At 40.2% G+C, this 22,024-nt stretch overlaps 1 protein-coding gene across 1 annotated transcript in view; it reads left to right on the top strand.

Moving 5' to 3' along the window:
* The window catches only part of LOC132822257 (sorbin and SH3 domain-containing protein 2-like), a 306,243-nt gene that overhangs the window by 274,724 nt on the left and 9,495 nt on the right, over positions 1 to 22,024 (top strand). The window contains exons 24-25 of the mRNA XM_060835395.1: positions 9,843 to 9,889; positions 19,412 to 19,518. Of these exons, the coding sequence (XP_060691378.1) occupies positions 9,843 to 9,889; positions 19,412 to 19,518 (154 nt within the window). The remainder of the gene's footprint in view (positions 1 to 9,842; positions 9,890 to 19,411; positions 19,519 to 22,024) is intronic.

Below are 22,024 nucleotides of genomic sequence, written 5' to 3'. Positions count from 1 at the left end.
AGCACATATAGCTGAAAGTGAACTGCACAACGTGTTGTGGTTATTAAGGTTGTATCTTTGTTGTAAGGTGGTAACCAGTTTATAAAAGCTGGAATAATAACCAGTATGACTCCATGGAGAGGTGTAGGGTTTGCTTTTGGTCACACTATCCCGGGCATCTGCAAGCAGAGGTCAAGCTATTCCAACAGGGATGAAAAAAACTGCCTACGATTCACCATCAGATATTTGGAGTTTAAATTGGTGGGAGCTAAAACATTAGAAAAGGTGATAAAACAGATAAGTAAATTTAATTATTAAGAATTTGCTTAAAAAAGACATAATTTATTAAATATTTTCATAAAAGACATAGAAAATAGGAAACAGAATAGATTATGTGGCTCTGCTCCTCCATTCAGTATGATCATGGCTGATCATCCAACTCAGTACCTAGCCCGCAATCACCCTTTCATTCTTTAGACTTTAAATCTATGTCTCTCCTTCTTGAAAACATTAAAAGTTTTGGCCTCCACACTTCCCGTGACAGACAATTCCGCAGGCTCACCACTGTCTGGTTGAAGAAATTTCTCCTTATCTCAGTCCTAAATGCCCTCCCCTATATCCTCAGCCAATTAACTCTGGTTCTGGACTCCCCAGTCATTGGGAACATTCTTCCTGCATCTGCCCTATCTAGTCCTGTTAGAATTTTGTATATTTATATGAGATTCCCCCCTCGTTCTTATGAATTACAGCGAATATTGTCCTCACTGCACATGTCAGTTCTTCCAACCTAGGAATCAGTCTGGTAATTCTTTGTTGTACTTCCTCCATAGCCAGAATATTATTCCTCAAGTAAGGAGACTAAACTGCACATGGTATTCCAGATTTGCTCCTGCTCCCAAATCCTCCCAGTATGAAGGCCAGCATACCATTTACCTGCTTCACTGCCTCCTGCACCTGCATGCTGACTTTTTGTAATGAGATCTTGTTGCACCTCCCCCTTTCTCCAACCCATCACGATGCAGATAATAATCTGGCTTCCTGTTACCAAATTGGGCAACTTCACAATGCTTCATCTGCCATGCATTTGCCCACTCGCTCAACTTGTATACTATATGTATAATTAAAGCATCTCTGCATCATCCTCACAGTTCACCCTGCCACTCAACTTTGTGTAATCTGAAAACTTGAAGGTAGTATATTTAGTTCCCTAAATGTATATATATATATTCTCTATCTATGTCAATGCAATACCCGCACACCAATGATCCCATGTACTTTAATTTCAACTTGAAAACATCAGGACAATTCACGAAAATATTACTACGAGGGAAACAAGCATCTATACTGCATGAGAGAAGAGTTCTGAATGACAGACACCTTGCCATGAAAAATGCACCCATTAATTCCTGCAGACAGTTAACTGCTAGCTTTTAAATTCAACAGATTTACTCTTGACAGGTTTAAACTTTAAACAAAACCTGTCAGCTAACAGTAAATTGATACTAATGGATGCATTCTCCATGGTAATTCCCTTGCCAAACAATCAGCACTCTCTTCTGATGTGGTATAAGCATTCATTTTTCTCCTGGACTTGGTATTTCTTGCAATTATCTTGATGAGTGCAAGACAAAGCAGTATAATAAAATGTCTGTCAGCAGTATTCAAATTTTGCATTCCCAAGTGACTGTTTATTAAGGAATAAGGAGGAATTCATGAGATCAAGATAGCTCAAAACACTAACACAGGGTGCTATTAAAAATGAATAAAAAGCACTTTATATAAAAATAAATGAACAGCTTTCTTATCTCTAACATTGACATTTTTTTCTGCATCACTTTAAAATAACAGATAAGATTAGGTGTTAAGTGATATCTATCAACCTAATAATGTCATATTTGCTGACAGTTCCAGAAAAGATGATTTTCTATTTATTAGATTTGAATTACCTAACTTAGAAAACAATGGCAGAAATCAGATTTGAAGCTGTTTGTATTTTGACTGGTATTTCCGAAATCAAAATCACAATCAAAAGTTCAAGTTTACAGAATAATGACAATAGTTTAGGCAGTGTGCCAATATGTTGCCAATAGGATTTCACACATAGAGAGCTCTTATGCTCAATATAGCAAACATACATATGATTGGAAACAAGGTGAAAAACCAATAAGTTAGTGTTAACTAGAATCTTCAACCAATTTGGGTTACTCATAATAACCAGGGAGATTATAATGTGGTCCTCAATTTATTTTTTATTTAGATACACCACTAGGGTTTTAGGACCACCACTGAAAACAGCCATGATCTTTAGATTAAATGAGGGTTTATGAACAACCATTGAAAGAAGAAAGTGACTATACTATCTGTGAAAACTGCATCTTTATATACTGTGCCTACCGTATGCATTCCTGTAAACCATTTTACTCTCCTTAAAGGATATTAATCTGATTTCACCATATTCCTTTCAGTTTTCCAAAGTGTTTTGAGCTCCCACTTAAATGCCAGCATGTACTTTGTGCATTACTTGGAAAAATCATTTTGCATACAAAGGTTGGGAGACCTCATACTTTTACTTGTAGTTTAGGGACGGTGCTGTCGTTTCACCTGCAAGATCTGGGTATTAAATTGGGATTTTCTTATAGTAGGAAGCTCTGCATTGCCAGTAACAGAAATATGTTTGGGCCATTTTAATCCAACTGCCCTTGAGGCTGCAGTATAACACACCACAGATTAATTCCATAACATAAAGGCTAGGGAAGTCCCAAATTCATTCTCTGTTCTTTACTGAGTTCATTGATATCAATGGCTGAGACAGTTAGCTGGTTACCTTTGTTTATGGGACTGCTGGATTAGGGTGGATTGAATCAACCAGGGTTTCTATTCCTGATCATTGACTATTGGAAGTATTAACACGTGAACATCGGGTGAGAATAGAATGGTGTGTCCAACCAGGTAGCACGTTTAGACTAATTTTCAAGTTTGGCACATCATTAATGGCCATTTGATTGAAACAGTAAAGCGACCATAAACCATGGAATCATACTTGAGAAATTTCTTGAGGAGGAGAGAATAGGCAAAGTAGACAATCAAAAACTGGTGATATAAATTACTTAAAGCATAAAGCCCAGATAGTGTGTGCTTTTGAATAAGGCGAGGATACGACTTACTTTGGTTCAAAGACACTATAGTTTTTGTGCGAAGTAATTTTGTTTTACATCTGTAATTAAAAGGTTTCTGATGCTTTTAACCAGAGTCTAATCCACTCTAGCATCAGTGTAATGAGGATTGGGAATTTCTGGAGCAGGTGCACTCACTCATATTCGCTTTGCCATTATCTTTTGGCCTCTTGACACTTTTATCTATGCTCAGTGTGATAGGCTATCTTTTGGAAGCCAAAACTATTTTGCAACAATCTTATTTGATTTAGATGAAGAAATTCCAGACATACTTTGTGTTTCCAGCATTTCTGTGCCATAATATTTGTGCCTGCATATTTCTAATACTTTTCCTAAGTGGTTTGCTCTTTTGAAATAACTTTAACTCTAGGCAGTCAGATTGCAATTTTGTGGCTCTTGCAGACTGGATTGAAGACTGATGTAGCTATTGTTGGTAAGCCTCCTCGCAGCCCTGTGATGTCTAAGCGATCCTGTGGTTCACCTGTCAGGAGTAGCTTTTTACCATCTCATCGGGTAGGGGAATTGGGAAAGTGTATGCCAGACATGTGAAATTGTTTCCCTTTCTCTCTGATGTGTATCTGTGTGCATTGAACTAACAGTACTTTCTTTGGACTTATTTTCTTTGTTGCTTATTGGTGTGTTTTTATATTTTAGGGTGCCCTATTATGACTCATCCCCTTCCTGCTCCCACCCTAACACCCCACCATGTTGTGGTGTGCTCTGACAATATATGACAATGCAGGTTACAGCAAGGATTATATGTTAAATCAGACAATTTTCAGAAAACTGATCGCTGTAATTGTGAAAGAACATTAGACTTCTCAAAAATTGATCAGAGTATGAATCCGCCATCTGCTTATTTGCATGTTAATTGCTATCAGTATCGAGTTAATTTTAAAATGATTTTGGCTCACAGTCCTTTTGTGAAACTGCTATGTCTTTAAACTGTGCAGAATGTCAGTTGTCCATGCATTGAAAGCTATACTGTACCTGTTTTGAAATCACAAATCTAACTCTTGACCATGATTAAGTTATTCTCTTTTCACATTAAAACCATTAATATGTTTCCATTTAAAAAGGAGTGAGAAAAGACAGACTGGGGCCAGGAATTAATGGGGCTTCAAGGAGCAAGCTGGGAATTGGGAGTCCTGGGGGTCAGCAAAATCCAATGGGATGGTCAGGATTGCTTGCTCATTTTAGCAGCTGGAGGAAAGACTCTAGATAATCCCCTGGCCGTATTTTCACTTCTTTGTCACATGCCGAGATAAGGGGGCAGTGCTCCATCTGTGGTTAAGCACATGTCAGGCAACAGATATAGTGGCCACAATGCCATATTCCAGTAATAATCAGAAGGCACCGTATAGAAGTTTATAAAATCATGAGGGATAGTAGATAGGGTTAATGATAGGTGTCGTTTCGCTAGCGTGAGGGATTTCAAGACCGGGGGCGTATTTTTATGGTGAGAGTAGAGAGATTTTAAAAAAGACATGGGGGCAATTTTCTTTTATAGAGGGTGGTTCGCACGCGGACAGAACTTCCTGAGGAAGTGGTGGATGCGGACACAGTCACAACATTTAAAAGACACTTAGATAAGTACATGAATAGGAAAGGCTTGGAGGGATATGGGCCAGGACCAAGCAGATGGGACTAACTTAGTTTGGATATATGTTCAGCTTGGATTGATTGGACCAAAGGGTCTGTTTCTGTGCTGTATGACTCTATGACTGTTGTTATGAAACCAATAAATCAGCAAATTAACAGCAAAGGTTAGAATTATTCATTTCCTGCCAGAATGATGGGCCTCTCACCCAAAGAATCAAAGAGTCTATCTAGCTAGCCTTAATTACAGACAAGTACTCTTCCTCCATGTCTTATGATGTTGGAAACAAGATTTCTTTCTTAGAAGAAGGATACATCGCTGACTAAAAGTGCATTGGTCTGCTGTGACAGCACCTAGTCAGACTATTTTCTTCCTTTATTCTTCTGCGGGATGTGGGTGTCTCTCTGAAGGCCAGCATTTGTTCAGAGGACAGTAAAGGATCCCATTGCTCTAGAGTCATCGATTGTTGCAGAAATCTTGCTGACTTGCTGGACAGCATTTGGTAAATGGTACATACTCCTGCACTGTGGGCTGGGTGCTGGGGAATTGAATATTAAGATGGTGGATGACCAATCAAATGTACTGCCTTATCTTAAATGATATTAAACTTCTTAATTGATGTTGGAGATACACTTATCCAGACAACTGGAGAGTATCCAATCATACTCCTAACTTGTCCTTTATAGATGGTGCAGAGGCTTTAGGGAGTCAAGAGATGAGTCAAGACTCGCAACAGAGTTCCCAGCCTCTGACCTGCTCTTACAGAGCCAAGACTGTGCTGGAAAAACACAGCAGGTCAGGCAGCATCTGAGGAGCAGGGGAATTGACGTTTTGGGCAAAAGCCGTTCATCAGGAAGCCCCATTCCTGGTGAAATGCTTTGCCTGAAATGTCAATTCTCCTGCTCCTCGGATTCTGCCTGACCTGCCGTGCTTTTCCAGCACCACACTCTCGACTCTACTGTCTAGTATCTGCAGTCCTCACCTTCACCTGCCCTTATGGACACATGATTTAAATCGATCATCTGGTACAGTGAGATGGGGTTGGCCAGCTAGGTTTGAGCTCAGGAAAAATGTGGAGGCCCAGTCACTGAATATATTCAAGAAAGAGAGATAAATTTTTAGATTTGAAATGCATCGAGGGGCATGGGGGGAAGTGGAAATATGGCATTGAGATAGAGGATCAGCCATGATAATTTTGAATAGTAGAGCAGACTCAAGGGGCTGAATGGCCTACTCCTGCTTCTAGTTTCTTTGTTTCTATGTAATGCTATTGAACGTAAAGAAGAGATGGATTCTTGCATGTTGGAGATGGATGTTTTCAGTAATTAACATGCATGTTATTTTAAGGTTCGGGATTCACAGATTTCCCAAAATAAGCAGAGGAGAATTTAAGTATTCTGAAGGCAGTTTGTAAGATTATTGTGAAGCACCAATTTAAATGTAATGCATAAGCTAAATAAACAAAAGGTACATAATCCATGAGAGGTGAGAATAGAATACCGAAACCCAGGGTAAAGCAGTGTAGTACGCCTGTAGCTTGTGTTGGAAACATTCTGCTCTCAAACATAAGAATTCAGAAACTGAAGAAGGCAGCTTCTTGATGAGGGACTATCGCTGTCTCCAAGCATCCATTAATAACATTTATTTCTAGAAGTTGGCTGTTTATCATATGTCTGCTATTTGTTTGAATCCTTCTAAACAATTCATACAGGACAGATACCCAGAATGCTGATGATGGGGTGGGATGGGGGTGGGGGGAGTACACTGCTCTCTTGTCTATCACCTCAGCACAACTTTGTTTTCATTTACCTTGTGCTGGGAGCTATTTATTCGCCTTTATTTGACACTTATATAGATAAGAGGGTACAAACCACTGCTGATTTATGAATCGCAACATTTGAATCTGGTGACTTTGATATTTCTAGTGACTGTGATTTCCAGAGGGGTAAAAGATGGTCTCACACAATGTCTGTTAACTCCATAATAATTTAATAATAGATTGAAAAATACAGTTTCTAACATCCTGAGCTGGAATGTCATGCCAGTCTAGCTGCACGAAGGCCGATTCATTACCTGAACTGAGCCATGCACTTCTGACGCTGTGGCAAAGCATTACATGTTTATGCTGCTCCGATGGACTTCTGAACTAGTGTCCTAGGCCTGAGATGATTGATCACCAACGACCCTTTCCCATTTTGGAAGAGAAAGTTGGAGGAAAGACAGCGATCATAACATCATCATTGCAACATTTTGTTGCTGATTGTTGAAATTCTAATTTTCAACATTCACTTAGGAACATAAGTCAACTTTTCTGTGCTTTTTGGTCTTAATGAATTAGAAATTTTAGTCATGATTTGGAGATGCTGGTGTTGGACTGGGGTATACAAAGTTAAAAATCACACAACACCAGGTTATAGTCCAACAAGTTTAATTGGAAGCGCACTAGCTTTCGGAACGACTATCACCTGATGAAGGAGCGTCGCTCCGAAAGCTAGTATGCTTCCAATTAAACCTGTTGGACTATAACCTGGTGTTGTGTGATTTTTAACTTAAAAATTTTAGAGTTTTGTGTGTTTTATTACCTTGGTGATCATCATAGCACAAAGGAAAGACTGAGTCCTAAAATTAATAGTAACAACATGGTTTTGTGAAAGAGAAATCATGTTTATCCAGTTTATTGGAGTTCTTTAAAGTTGTAATACAGACTGTGGATAAATGGGAGCCGTAGATATATTGTACTTCAATTTCCAGAATTTAACAAGATGCATCTTAAAAAAAAATTGTACAAAGACAATTGTAGGGAATAGCAAATTGGCTTTGAAGAGAAGATTGGACAGGTGATCAGCAGAAAACAGAGTAAGCATAAATGGATTGTTTTTGATTGACCAATGTGATTCTGTTGGAGTATGGGTTTGTGCCTCAACTTTTCAAAATTTATAGCAGTGATGTAGATGAGGGTAGCGAAGGCCTGGTAAATTTGCAGGTGACACAAAGATATATAGCAAAGTATAGGTTACAGACTAATAGGTAGGTTGAGTAAGTGAGCAAAGTCTGAGCAGTTGGAGTTTGATGTTGGGCAATATAAGGTTGTTCACTTTGGAGAGAGGTATATTACTTGAAGAGGGAACGACTGCAGAATTCTGAGGTGCTAAGGAATCTAGATGTTCCAGTACATGAATCACAAACATTGATACATCAAGTACAGCAATTAATTAAGAAAACTAATGCAATGATACCATTTATTAAGGGAGGAATTGAACATAAAGGGAAGGATGTTATGCCTCAGTTAATACAGGGTATTGGTGAGACCACATCTCAACTTCTATGTGTAGTTTTGATCTTATTTCGGGAAGAATATAATTAGGTTAGTAGCTGTTCAGAGGTGATTTACTGGATTGATTTCTAGAATGAATGAGTTCGGTTATGAGGAAAGTGTGGGCTTATTTCTACTGGAAATGCCAGGTGACTTTTCTCCAGTATCCTGAATGGTCTGGACAAGGTGGATGTGGAAGGATCTTTCCTCTTGTAGGTGAGACCAGAACTAAGGGGCATTGTTTCATAATTAGAGGCCACCATTATATGTTGAAACACTCTGCCCCAGAAGGTGTGTGTGTGTGTGTGTGTGCGTGCGTGTGCGCGCGCGCGCGCACGCGTTGTTGTGTGTGTATTAAATATTTTAAAATGGGGTTGATAGATTTGATAGATTCTTGTTAGGCTAAGGGTCGATGGGAATGTGGAAATGGAATTGGTTTATCTCTTTTTTTTAAGCCTCTGATTCTTCTTGATTTAATTGAGGAATAAAAACTGAAAAGGCTGAGTATTTTGTATTGAAAAGTACTATTCCATCCAAAAAGATAGCTGTTAAGGAATAAAGTGCTTATTGAAATACTATGGAGTTTGTTGCCATTTTGAGTCTTCTTTCTTAGTGATGTAAATTAAGGAGGATTATCGCAGATGTAGAGAGTACCTATTGGACTAGAGAATGGAATAAGTTGTGTGCTTTGCAGAAGCTATTTGAACCAAGAATACATATTGCTAGTTATTGGATTTTATTGCTTGTATTCAAGAGTCAACTACTGGTTTAACACAATTTTTAACACAGAAGGGAGGAATTAATTGTGTATGGCAAAACATCTCTGGCTTGGGCTTCTGTTTTTCCACTTTAAAAACTTTGCTCTTCATACTGCTCAATACTAAATGGTTAATGAGGAGAGACAAAAATACATTTGTTTGGTCAGATAGGTCCTGAATATTGCTGAGAACAATGATGCTGTCGAAGCTTTTCTTCTTAAGTACTTAAAGACAAACACAATAATGCCAAATTTCAAGCGATCACACCACGTTAAACCACATGAGAAAAATGTACAGGTTGGTTGGCAGGTCGACTGTGATAGTCCAAAGCATTGCCATGGAAAATGCAGAAGGAAATATAAAATTTGGCATTCTTCCATTTATGCTGAATTGGACGAAAACCTTGGCAACATTTCTCTTCTCAGCAAAACGACTTCAACCATTGTTCTCTTTCCACGCTAACCTTTAATTTCAGACATCCGTGTCATGTTTTATAAAAAGTACAGAATGAGTTTTGTTTGGAAGTTATCGGTGATGTATCATTGAAACAGATGCACACGCACCAGCATTGTGGGATAAACCAGGCTCATTGTTCTTGACTGATTGTAAAGTGTTTAACTTTTTTTAAAGGATTTTAATTATTTTGCAGAGCAATATTATGTCTTCTCTCTCTTTCTCTCTCTCTCTGTATGTGAAAATATGGCATGCATGAGAAGTGATAGCATAAGCCCCCATTGCAGTGTGTAAACAAAGTGATCCGGTCTGAGGTTTGACTTTGCAGTGTTGCAATCTGCTCAGGGCTGTGCATGTGTTACGCATGATGCTACGTGTACAAAAGGCTCTTTGCTGCGGTTTTATTTTGGATTCCCCCCCCTCTACAGCTTCCCTTTTACTCATGTTTCATTTCAATTAGGAATGTCCCTTTTGTTTCCAGATGGGAAAGATTTCACAATCTTACTGAATACTGTAAGCTTGTCATTTAATAACAATAACAAGATAAATATATGTTTCTCCCATAGAATCAACAACCTTCCCTTGTTCATGAACGCTCACAGATTGGAGAGCCGTGAGTACACTTCTATTTTGTTCTGAATAAAATGCAGTTTTGAAATTAAAATTGAAGAGCCTATTAGAATTTTATATCCTGAACTTGCCACTGAGGTCCTGAGTTCAACAGTTGGGCAATGTTGACGTGTAAAAGGTCAGTTTGTTTTGATGTAGTAACACAAAGGTGTATAATGCTGAACTGCAAGGACCATACAGCACCAGAAACTATTCAATTAATACTCGGTATTCTGTAGGCAAACCTCCAATCACAAAACTTAAGCCAGATAGGTACTGTAGCCCCTTAAGCATAGTAAAATATACCAAAGCACTGAAGATTGATACCTGACTGACCGAACAGTGACTAAACGAAGAGAAAGGGTTGGAGAAGCAAAGAGATGTGCGTCTGGAATTCAGAGCTCGGAATTTAAAGTGACAAAAACGTGGCCAGCAATAGTGGGATTTTGGGAGTGAGGGATGCACAAGAGACTGGGGGTAGAGTAGGCATGAAATAGGGAGATGTCATGTTTGGAGTAATTTGAACATGGGATAAGAAATTGAGACAGCGGTATACCAGAGTTCGGTTTAGATCAATAATTTCAGGATTTCTGAGTGAATGGGATTTGCTCTGAGTCAGAATTTGGGAATAGCTCAAATTAATGGAAAATAATGGGGTTGAGGGAGAGGGGAGGGTTGAGAGAATGATTTGGAGTCACGTGAAAACCAGACCAGATAAGGATGGCAGTTGCCTTTCCTAAAGGACTTTGAGACTTGATCAGCTCAGTCAGCAATAGTACTGTTTTTAGGTGAGTGTTAGACTACTTGAGTCTGGATGTAGGAAGGTGATGCTTGAGGACAGGCTTTGTGCAGGAGGAATGGAAGAAATTGTAAGTTCACCCAAAACTGGCTTTGAGAGAGGTGGTAGTGAGGTAGAGATAGGTAACATCAGTATAAATGAAAATATTCACTTTTTGTCTTCAAATTATTTTATAATTGGTGGGGCCAAGGATACTCCATTGGGCGATTCAGGAGATAAAGGTGAGGGATGGGAAGCAAATCAATTATAACAATTGACAAAAGTAACAAGTACTTTCTAATCAACCTGTTCAGAGAGAGATATAGGGATCTGGGACTTGAACCCAGAATCTGGTCCTGAATTCGGCACACTATCACCACAAGAGCCCTTAGGAAGGCTATTAGTACTCAGCAGTTCAATGGAGGACAGATGTTGATGAGAATGGTGTAGCTAACTGCCTCAAGGACTGCAAAAGGATCACATGCATCTGTGACTTTCATGACTTGAATTTCAGCGTTGAGGCTAAGTCAGAATTCAGATCAGAGAGATTCAAACATGGAATTATGGGAAAAATGATCATGGATACAGACGTCAAATAAATTTTTGTTCCGAGGAGGATTGTGTGATGACTCCAAATTTGAAAAGAAGTGAACAGCACCGCACTATTTGCGGCATCGGCTAGCATGGGACAGTCAACATTGAGGCTTAAGGGAGGTGATGGCTTCGTGGCATTGTCACTGGACTTGTATTCTGGAGATCCCAGGTAACATTCTGGGGAGCTGAGTTCAATTTCCACAATGCCAAATAGTGTAATTTGAATTTAGTAATAAGTCTATTGAGGACCATGAAACCATTCTCAATTGTCATAAAAACAGCACTACTACTGACTGAGCTGATCAAGTTTCAAATTCCGTTAGGGAAGGAAACTGACATCCTTGTCCGGTCTGGTTTTCATGCAACTCTAAATCCACAACAATGTAGTTCACTCTTAACTGCCCTCTGAAGTGACCCAACAAGTGAAACTGCTCGGAAGTTTTAAAAAGGAATGAAACTGGGTTGATCACCTAATATCAATTGGAGACACGGTTTTTAACCCCATCGTGAACACTTTGTATCTGGCCTTACCTATGAGGCAGATGCTGATTGGGCAATGGTGACAAAGCAAAACACACAGTGAGTAGATGGTTTTGAAATTAATGAGGAAGTGCTATTGGATAAGCTGATTGTGCTCAAAATTGTTAAGGCTCCAGGATGGGATGCATCTAAGCATATTAAATGAAGTGAGAGTAGAAATTGTAGAAGACTGGAGATAACCTTCCTCAGGGTGGCACGGTGACTCAGAGGTTAGCACTGCTGCCTCACAACGCCATGGACTTGGGTTTGATTCCAGCCTCAGGTAACTGACTGTGTGGAATTTACGCATTCTCCCCACGTCTGCATAGGTTTCCTCCGGGTGCTCCGATTTCCTCCCCCAATCCAAAGATGCACAGGTCAGGTGGATTGGCCATGCTAAATTGCCCGTAGTGTTAGGTGTATTAGACAGAGGGAAATGAGTCTGGGTGGGTTACTCTTCAGAGGGTCAGTGTGGACTTGTTGGGCCAAATAGCCTGTTTCCACAATATAGGGAATCAAATCCAATTCAGGAATAGTGCCACAATCCAAAATAAAGAAAACTAAAAAGATGTGATCCTTACAGGAAGCCACGGATTTCATGCTTTAAAACAGATAAGCATTTACTGCAAAGGAGGAAGACAAAACAAACACTGAATTACCTGTAACCAGAATCACCGTACATTAAACAAGCATGAGCAGACAAATTGTGGTTGATTACAAACTAGAAATTACATATTGAATGGCAGGAATGGATGAAGAAATTTCTCCACATCTCTGTCGTAAATGGCCTACCCTGTGTCCTTAGATAGTGACCCCTTGTTCTGGACTCCCCGGTTATTGGGATCATTCTTCCTGCATTTACACTGTCTAGTCTTTTTAGAATTTTGTACATTTCCAGGTAGACAGGGTGGTTAAGAAGGCGTTTAGCATGCTTGCCTTCATTGCTCAGACCATTGAGTATAGGAGTTGGGACATCATGTTGAGTTTGGTGGGGTCACTTTTAGAGTACTGTGTACAGTTCCGGTTGCCCTGCTATGGAAAATATATTATTAAATTGGAGAGGATGCAGAAAAGATTTATCAGGGTGTTGCCAAAACCAGAGGGTTTGAGTTATAAGGATGGGCTGGGACATCTTTCACTAGTGTGTAGGAGGTTCAGGGGTGATCTCATCGAGGTTTATAACATCCCGATAGGCACAGATAAGGTGAATAACAAAGGTCTTTTCCCTAAGGAGGGGGAATTAAAAATTGGGGACATACTTTTAAGGAGAAAGAATTACAAGGGACCCTTTTCATACAGAGGGTGGCTCTTATATGGAATAATCTGCCAGAGGAAGTGGTTGATTCAGGTACAATTACAAAATTTAAAAGACATTTGGATAAGTACGTGAATAGGAAAAGCTTAGAGATATCGGCCAAATGCAGCAAGTGGGACAAGTTTAGTTCGGGAAACTTGGTCGGCATGGACAAGTTGGACCGAAGAGTCTGTTTCCATGCTGAATTACTCTACAGATGGTGAAATTTAACTTTATCTAAAATCTGAAATTCAGAAGTCTAGTTGAATGGTAGCTGTTGATGGCAGCATCATCGATAGCTATAAACACCCATCTTGTTCACTGATGTCCTTTTGTAAAAGAAATCTGTCGACCTTACCTAGTCTAGCCTACATAAGCCTCCAAATCTACAGAAACACAAAAAAGGGGCAAGAGTATTCCATTTGGCTCTTCAAGCCTGCTCCACCATTCAATAGCAGTATTGCTGATTATCCAACTCAGTACCCTGTTCCTGCTTTCACCCCATACCTTTGATCCTTTTAGCCCTAAGCTATTTGAAGGGAAGTCCATATTTGATATGTGGGAGGCTTTCAAAGATAGGTTAACGGTAGTGCAGGATAGGCATGTCCCGTTGAAGGCAAAGGATAGGAAGGGCAAGAATCATGAACTGTGGATGACAGGAGAAATTGTACGACTAGCCAAGAGGAAAAGGGAAGCGTACATAAGGTCTAGGCAGCTAAGAACAGAACGGGCCCTGGAGGAATATCGGAAGAGTAGGATAAACCTTAAACAAGGAATCAAGCGGGCTAAAAGGGGTCATGAAATAGCTTTAGCAAGCAAAATTAAAGAAAATCCCAAAGCATTTTATTCTTATATAAGAAGCAAGCGGGTAACTCGAGAAAGGATTGGTCCACTAAAAGATAATGAAGGAAGGCTGTGTGTCGAACCTGAGAGAATGGGTGAGATTCTGAATGATTACTTTGCATCAGTGTTCACTGAGGAGAGGAACATGATGAATCTTGAGATCCGAGATAGAAGTTTGATTAGTCTGGATCACGTTGGCATAAGAAGGCACTGTTGCTATGATCAGCAAGTTTGCAGATGAGACAAAGATTGGTGGAGTAGCAGAAAGCAAAAGGGACTGTCAGAGAATACAGGAGGATATACATAGACTGGAGAGTTGGGCGGAAAAGTGGCAGATGGCTTCCAATCCAGACAAATGTGAGGTGATGCATTTAGGCAAGTCTAATTCCAGAGCGAATTATATAATGAATGGAAGAGCCGTGGGAAAAGATGATGGGCAGAGAGGTCCAGGAGTGCAGGTCCCTGATAGTTGCTGCACAGGTGGATAGAGTGGTCAAGAAAACATATAGTATGCTTGCCTTCATTGGACGGGGTATTGAGTACTATGTACAGTTCTGGTCGCCACATTGCCAAAAGGATATGGATGCTTTGGAGAGATGCAGAGAAGGTTTACAAGGATGTTGCCCAGTATGGAAGGTGCTAGCTATGAAGAACGGTTGAGTAGGTTAGGTTTATTTTCACAAGAAAAAAGGAGATTGAGGGGAGGCCTGATTGAGCTTTACAAAATCATGAAGGGTATAGACAGGGTAGATAGAGACAAGCTTTTTCCCAGGGTGAAGGATTCAATAACGAGAGGTCATGCTTTCAAGGTGAGAGGTGGAAAGTTTAAGGGGGATACACATGGCAAGTACATCACACAGAGGGTGGTGGGCATTTGGAACATGTTGCCAGCAGAGGTGGTAGAGGCAAGCATGGTAGATTCATTTAAGATGCGTCTGGATAGATGTATGAGTAGGTGGGAAGCAGAGGGATGCAGATGCTTAGGAATTGACCAACAGGTTTAGACAGTACATTTGAATCAGCTCAGGCTTGGAGGGCCGAAGCGCCTGTTTCTGGGCTGTAAATTTTCTTTGTTCTTTGTTCTAAGGTATATAATACCTTGAAAATTTTAATGTTTTGGCCTCTACTGCTTTCACCCATGGCTCAGCACTCCCTTGGTAAAGAAGTTTCTCCTCATCTCGATTCTCAATGGCCTACTCGAATGATTTTGGACTACAAGATCATCAGGAACATTCATCCTGCATTTACCTTTTTTACCACGTCTGCCCTGAAATGTGGATGGCACTTCGCTATGAAAGGGCAAGCAAACAATCAATTCAAGAGTAGTTAGGATTGGACAATAAATGCTGGCCTAGCTGACGAGACTCACATCTTGTGAATATATTTTTAAAAAATCAATCTGTCCCTAGGGTCTTCATACCAGAGCAAGGCCTACTTCTGGCCTGGGCCCTGCCTGATTGGTATGTGGTTGATCAGGCCTTCTTGTGAAGAGGCTGTGCAAGCCAAGTGCAAGTCTGCAGGCATACCTCAACAAGACTCTACCCTGTGAGCATAAACCCAGAATTGACTAGTTTAGGGGATAATGCATGATCTTGGACAGATGTGAAAACATCATCATATTGTGTCATTCTGGTTACTTTTATCCAAGTTCGGGGAAGCAACAGTGACCCAATTATTATGAAATAAAAAGCAGTATAGCACAGATAAACAACAGCACAAATTATTTAATTAAATGTGAGCCTTCAGTATATATTTCGGTATAAGGACAAAAACAAAATATAAATAGCTTCCAGTAGTTCAATACAGTTAGGCGTTAAAATCTTGCTCTGTTGACCAGATTGAAAGACCTAGTGGAATGTACCATACATAGGATGGCTAATGTGTGATGGCTAATAAGATGTTGAACGTTATCCTTCTTGCCCACAATCTGTTAAAGCTTTAAACAATGTACATTTTAAACTTGTTTGAAATGAAGTCACTTTAAAATGTCCAACAACCAGATCTGTCTGGCCTACCCTCTCACAAAATAATTACACATTAATTAATTGTAGATGATATACATCTTGGGTTATCGTGAGAGCTGCAAGTGATTAGATAAATGCAAGTTGCTTCATTCATAATGTAACCTCGGTGGTAGACAATTTGGAACATATGTCGCTTTTAATAAGAAAATGAGAGTGGTTAAACAACTAGTGGGTGAAAGAGTCTTCAAAAGCATCCCTATCCTCAATAATGGGGGAATCTGGCCATTTGATTCAAAAGATAAGCCTGAAACATTTGGAACAATCCGCAGCCAGAAGTGCTGAGTGGATGACCCACCTTGTACTCCTTCTTAGCTCCCCACTGTCAGGGATGCTGAGCTTCAGACAATTTGATTCACTCAAAATGACAGCAAGAGACTGCTGTCAGCACTGCATGCTGTAAAGGCTATGGATACTGACACATGCCAGGGGTAACACTGAAAATGAGTACTCAAGAACTAGCAATGCCCTTAGCCATGCTGTTCCAATCCATCTACAACACAAGCATCTATTGACAATGTGGAAAGTTGCCCAGCTAGATCCTGTCCACAAAAAGTGAAGCAATCTAATCCAGTCAATCATCGTTTCATCAGCTTTCACTCAACCATCAACAAAGTGATGAAAGATGGTGTTGACATTGCTATCAAGTGGCTTTTGCTGAACAATGACCTGCTCACTGACACCTAGTTTTGATTTTATCATGGACACTCAGCTCCTGACCTCATTACAGCTTGGTTCAAACATGGAGGAAAATGTTGAACTTTAGAGCTGTAGCGAGACTGATATCTAAGGTAAACAAGCAGGAGGCTGGAAGAAGCATCAGGAGGTGGAGAAGTCCATGTTTTGAGTGCAACCCTTTTTCAGGACTAGGTGTGGGTGTAAGGGAAGCTGCAGATAAAGGAGGCTGAGGGAGGCTCTTCCAGCCTCCTGCTTGTCTACTTTGGATTCCAGCATCTGCAGTTTTTTTTTATCTCTAACTAAGAGTGATATCTTGGCAGTATTTGACTGAGTATAGTACGAAGGAACCATAGTGAAGCTCAAGTCAATGGAAAAACTCTCCACTAGTTCCAGTCATACCTAGCATAAAGGAAGAAAGTGGTGATTATTTAAGACCAATCATCTCAGCTCCAGGGAAGCATCAGTATCTGATGAATTGTCCTGGAGCTGAGATGACTGACCTCCAGCAGCCACAACCATCTGCCTTTGTGCCAGTATGGCTCTGCCCAATTCCCAATGAATCCGTACTTAGTCAAGTGGCACCGTGATGTCAAGGCTATGACTTCCCCTGAGTTCAGTTCATCTGTCCATGTTTGAATCAAAGATATATTGGGCCAGGAAATGAGTGTGCCATGTGAAATCCAGTCTGAGCGTTAGTGAGCAGCTTATTGCTGAGCAAGTGTCACTTGATAGAACTGTTGACAATCCGTTTCATTACTTTACTGATGATGGAGAGTCGACTGCTAGGGCACTAATAAGCTGGGTTGGATTTGTCCTTCTTTTGGTCCAGTCTTCATTACATTTGCTGGAATACTTTCAGGGCCCACGGTCTCAGTGTCTTCAACTGTTTCTTAATGTCATGTGAACTGACTTGAATTGGCTGAAGGATGGCATCTGTGTTGCTGGGGAACTTCAGGAAAATGCCAAGATAAACATCCACTCGGCACATCTGGCTGAAGATTGTTGCTATTGCTTCAGCCCCACCATTTGCACTAATATGCTGAGATCCCCCATCATTGAGGAACAGCTATTTGTGGAATCTGGTCCTCCTATTGGTAGTTTAAATGTCCACAGTCCTGTTTGCGAACTTCATCAGGTTGATACCTCAGTTTTACAAATGCCTGGTACTGATCAGGGCATGCCCTCCTACACTCTTCACGGTCAAACCCCTGATTTGATGTTAATAGCAGAGTGAGATAATTTCGGGCTATGAGACTACAACTTGTGGCTGGTTACAATTCTGCTGTCTTTGATGACTCACATGGATGCCCAGTTTTTAGTTGCTAGATCTGTTCAAAATCTAGCCCATTTAGTACAGTACCATATAGCTCAGTTGACGATATCCTCAGTGTGAAAGCAGGACTGCATCATCAAAAGGACTTGAAGGAGTCACTCCTGCTGGTACTGGGGAGCTCTGCCCTGACTGCATAGCACTGTTCTGCCATCTCTGATGGTTTGTCCCGCTGATTAGATAGGACATAACCAGGAATGTGAGGATGGTATCAGACACATTGTCTGTAAGGCATAACACCATTAGTATTATGTCAAGCTGTTGCTTGATTAGTCTGTGATTCAGCTCTCCTAGGTATGGCATAAGTCCCCAGATGTTAGGAAGGAGGATTTTGCATGTTTGTCAGTTGGAGTCTGACATTGTCATTTCCAGTGCTTTGGTGATATGGTGTGGTTTGTTTAGATTCATTCTTTTCTCAGTTTGACAGAGCTGTGTAGTTTATTGGACCATTACAGGATATTAATTTGCTATGGATATGGAGTCATACATAAGCCAGGCCAGGTACGGACAGAGGTGTCCTTCACTGAAAGGACGCTATGAACCAGATGGGTTTTTACAATATTCATTTTTCTTTTCAAAGGTTCCAATAATTCCAAATAGTCTCTGTCAATTGGCTGTTGTGTACTGTTGGCTGTACTTAATTTCATATACTAGCTAACCTTCTATCTTAAACTATTTCAGTGGTAGTCCTAAAATGAAAACCCATTATCAATTTATGAACATGTATGAACAACTTTTCATGACCTACCAAATCAAAGCTGCACAATTTTGTAAACCACAGTTAGAGCCCTCTTATCATCCATGTTCCAGTGAATTAGAACCCTTTCTGCAAGCCTATCTCCATAAAATAATTTAAGTAAGTATTAGCAGTATCTCTCCTACATTCGCATTGTCCTATTCACAGTGGAGTTCACAGATGTCCACACAATTGCAGTTTAATCTTGTACAAATCAATATCATTAATTGTGTTTCTACTCTGTGTCCCATGTGGAAAAGAGTCCTAATGTTAAAACTAGAGGTCATAGTTTTAAGCGAGAGGGGAGAGATACAAAAGGGTTCAAAGGGGCAATTTTTTCACACAGAGGGTGCTGAGCATCTGAAACAGGCTGTCAGATGTGGTGGTGGAAGTGAGTATAATTTAATCATTTTAGAAACATTTGTAAAGGTGCATGGATGAGTTAGGGATGGAGGGATATGGACCAAATGCTGGCAAATGGGACTAGTTTAATTGTGAAAACTGGGTGGCATGGCCAAGTTGAGCCAAAGAGCTGATTTCCATGCTCTATGACTCTATTGGCTTTTTTTAAAATGGTATTTTCCATCTGCACCCAGATGTCTATGAATCCATAATGCGGTTTAGTTTAATCAGTACTAATTCTCAGTTTGATTTCTATATAAACATTTGCGTTGAATTTTAGTCAAACGAAAGCTATGAGAAGGCTAACTTTAAATGTTACGTTTTCTCATAGATACCAAGCTATGTACAACTACAACCCGAGAAATGAAGATGAGCTGGAACTGAAGGAGGGAGATATTGTTGATGTCATGGAGAAGTGTGATGATGGCTGGTTTGTTGGTATGTGTCTTTTAAAGTATCTCTGTTATCAGAGTAGATGTGAACTCAGAGATTTTGTTCATTTCTGAATCCAAAACCCGTGGAAGGAAACCGGTATTAGTAGGGATAAAAAAAAAAGACAGGTAAACATTTCCAATAATCAAGGGAGAAAAAGTAACTGTTGAGGCCCTTTCAAAAAGAAACCTAGAAACAGCAGCTCACAATAACTTGACAAATTTGAGGTTATCAACATCAGACAAATAGTTTAAGATTAGAAGAAGTGAAATAGTTGACAAACTCAAGTAAAGGGTATGTGGTAAATTAATTAATCTTGATCTCCCCTCCCCACCCTTCACTAGCAAGGGCACATAGTCAAAAGGAGCAGAGGCCAGAGGTGTGTATTACTGCTCTGTAGTGATTATGTACAACCTGTATTCATTTAGTCTGGTTCCCTGATGAAGAGGGATATTGAGGAAGTTACCCCATCAGGATGCCTTTTTACTTTTACTCGTAAACTTCCAAATGTGTTACAAGCAGATTTTCCATCGATACAGTGAAAATTGTGGGAAGTCAAAATAAGCATATGCCAGAGCGTCATTCTCTTCTAATTACTAACATGGAAAAAGCCGATGAAATTTGCTGTGAACTTTAATGTAACATTGTGTTTTCTCCACGTAAACCTGCAAACCAGTGCAGATTTTAATGATGGGCTTTCAGTCACTGCTCATCCCTACTCTTCTGTAAGCTAATGTATCGATTCACTTCTAGAAATGTAAAGCATTATTTTCAAAGGGAGGAAGGCTTTCATTTTTCTCTTATGATTCCATTTATTTCCACTTACTTACTTTAAAAATAGCAAGTGGGTGGTAACTACGGCAAATTTGTTAACTGATTTTCTACACATTTGATCCGTTTTGGCCAAGAGGAATTTTTCGACCACACTGCTGGAAATTAAAGTATACACAGTAATTGGAACTATCAACAATGAGTAGACTTTTAATGTCGGTCAGCTGGACTGTTCATGCTCAGGTAGGCAGTGAGACCTGTCGATCAGACACTCCAGTTCCCTTCCCTTGACTGCTTATACCATCCCTGAGTGGGATGGGTATGCTCCCGTTAGATAGAACATAGAACATTACAGCGCAGTACAGGCCCTTCAGCCCTCGATGTTGCGCCGACCTGTAGAACCAATCCAAAGCCCATCTAACCTACATTATTCTATTATCATCCATATATTTATCCAATGATGATTTAAATGCCCTTAAAGTTGCCCCTTTGTTGCAGGCAGGGCATTCCATGCCTTTACTACTCTCTGAGTAAAGAACTACATCTGTCCTATATCTACCAGCCCTCAACTTAAAGCTGTGTCCCCTCATGCTAGCCAACACCATCCAAGGAAAAAGACTCTCACTGTCCACCCTATCTAATCCTCTGATCATCTTGTATGTCTCTATTAAGTCACCTTCTAACCTTCTTCTTTCTAATGAAAACAGTCTCAAGTCCCTCAGCTTTTCCTGCTGAGATCTCCCCTTCATACCAGGCAATATCCTGGTAAATCTCCTCTGTACTATTTCAATGCTTCCACATCCTTCCTATAATGCAGCGACCAGAACTACACGTAATACTCCAGGTGTAGCCACACCAAGGTTTTGTACAGCTGCAACATGACCTCATGGCGCCGAAACATAATCCCTCTACCAATACACACCCTACTCCTTCTTAACAACCCTATCAACCTGGGTATTAACTTTCAGGGATCCATGCACATGGACACCGAGGTCTCTCTGCTCATCCACACTACCAAGAATCTTAACAATAGTCCAGTACTCTGTATTCCTGTTACTCCTTCCAAAGTGAATCACTTCACACTTTTCTGCATTAAACTCCATTTGCCACCTCTCAGCCCAGCTGTGCAGCTTTTCTATGTCTCTCTGTAATCTGCAACATCCTTTGTCACTAACCGACGACTTTACCGACCTTACTGTCATCCGCAAATTTACGAACCCATCCTTCTATACCGTCATCCAGGTCATTTATAAAAATGACAAACAGCAATGGCCCCAAAACAGATCCTTGTGGTACACTACTAGTAACTGAACTCCAGGAAGAACATTTCCCATCAACCACCACCCTCTGTTTTCTTTCAGTTAGCCATTTTCTGATTCAAACCATTAAATCACCTTCAATCCCATGCCTCCATATTTTCTGCTGTGGGGTACCTTATCAAATGCTTTACTGAAATCCATATACATCACATCAACTGTTTTACCCTCATCCACCTGTTGGGTCACCTTCTCAAAGAACTCAATAAGTTTTGTGAGGCACGACTTATCTTTCACAAAACCAAATCAAATCCTTAATCAAATTATACCTTTCTAGGTGATTAATAATCCAATCTCTTAGAATCCTTCCCAACACTTTACCCATAACCGAAGTAAGGAACACTGGTGTATAATTACAGGGTTGTCACTACAACCCTTCTTGAACAAGGGGACAACATTTGCTATTCTCCAGTCTTCTGGCACTA

The sequence above is a fragment of the Hemiscyllium ocellatum genome, chromosome 2 (assembly GCF_020745735.1).
Source record: "Hemiscyllium ocellatum isolate sHemOce1 chromosome 2, sHemOce1.pat.X.cur, whole genome shotgun sequence".
Lineage (NCBI taxonomy): Eukaryota > Metazoa > Chordata > Chondrichthyes > Orectolobiformes > Hemiscylliidae > Hemiscyllium > Hemiscyllium ocellatum.
This window is presented reverse-complemented; position numbering and strand designations above follow the sequence as displayed.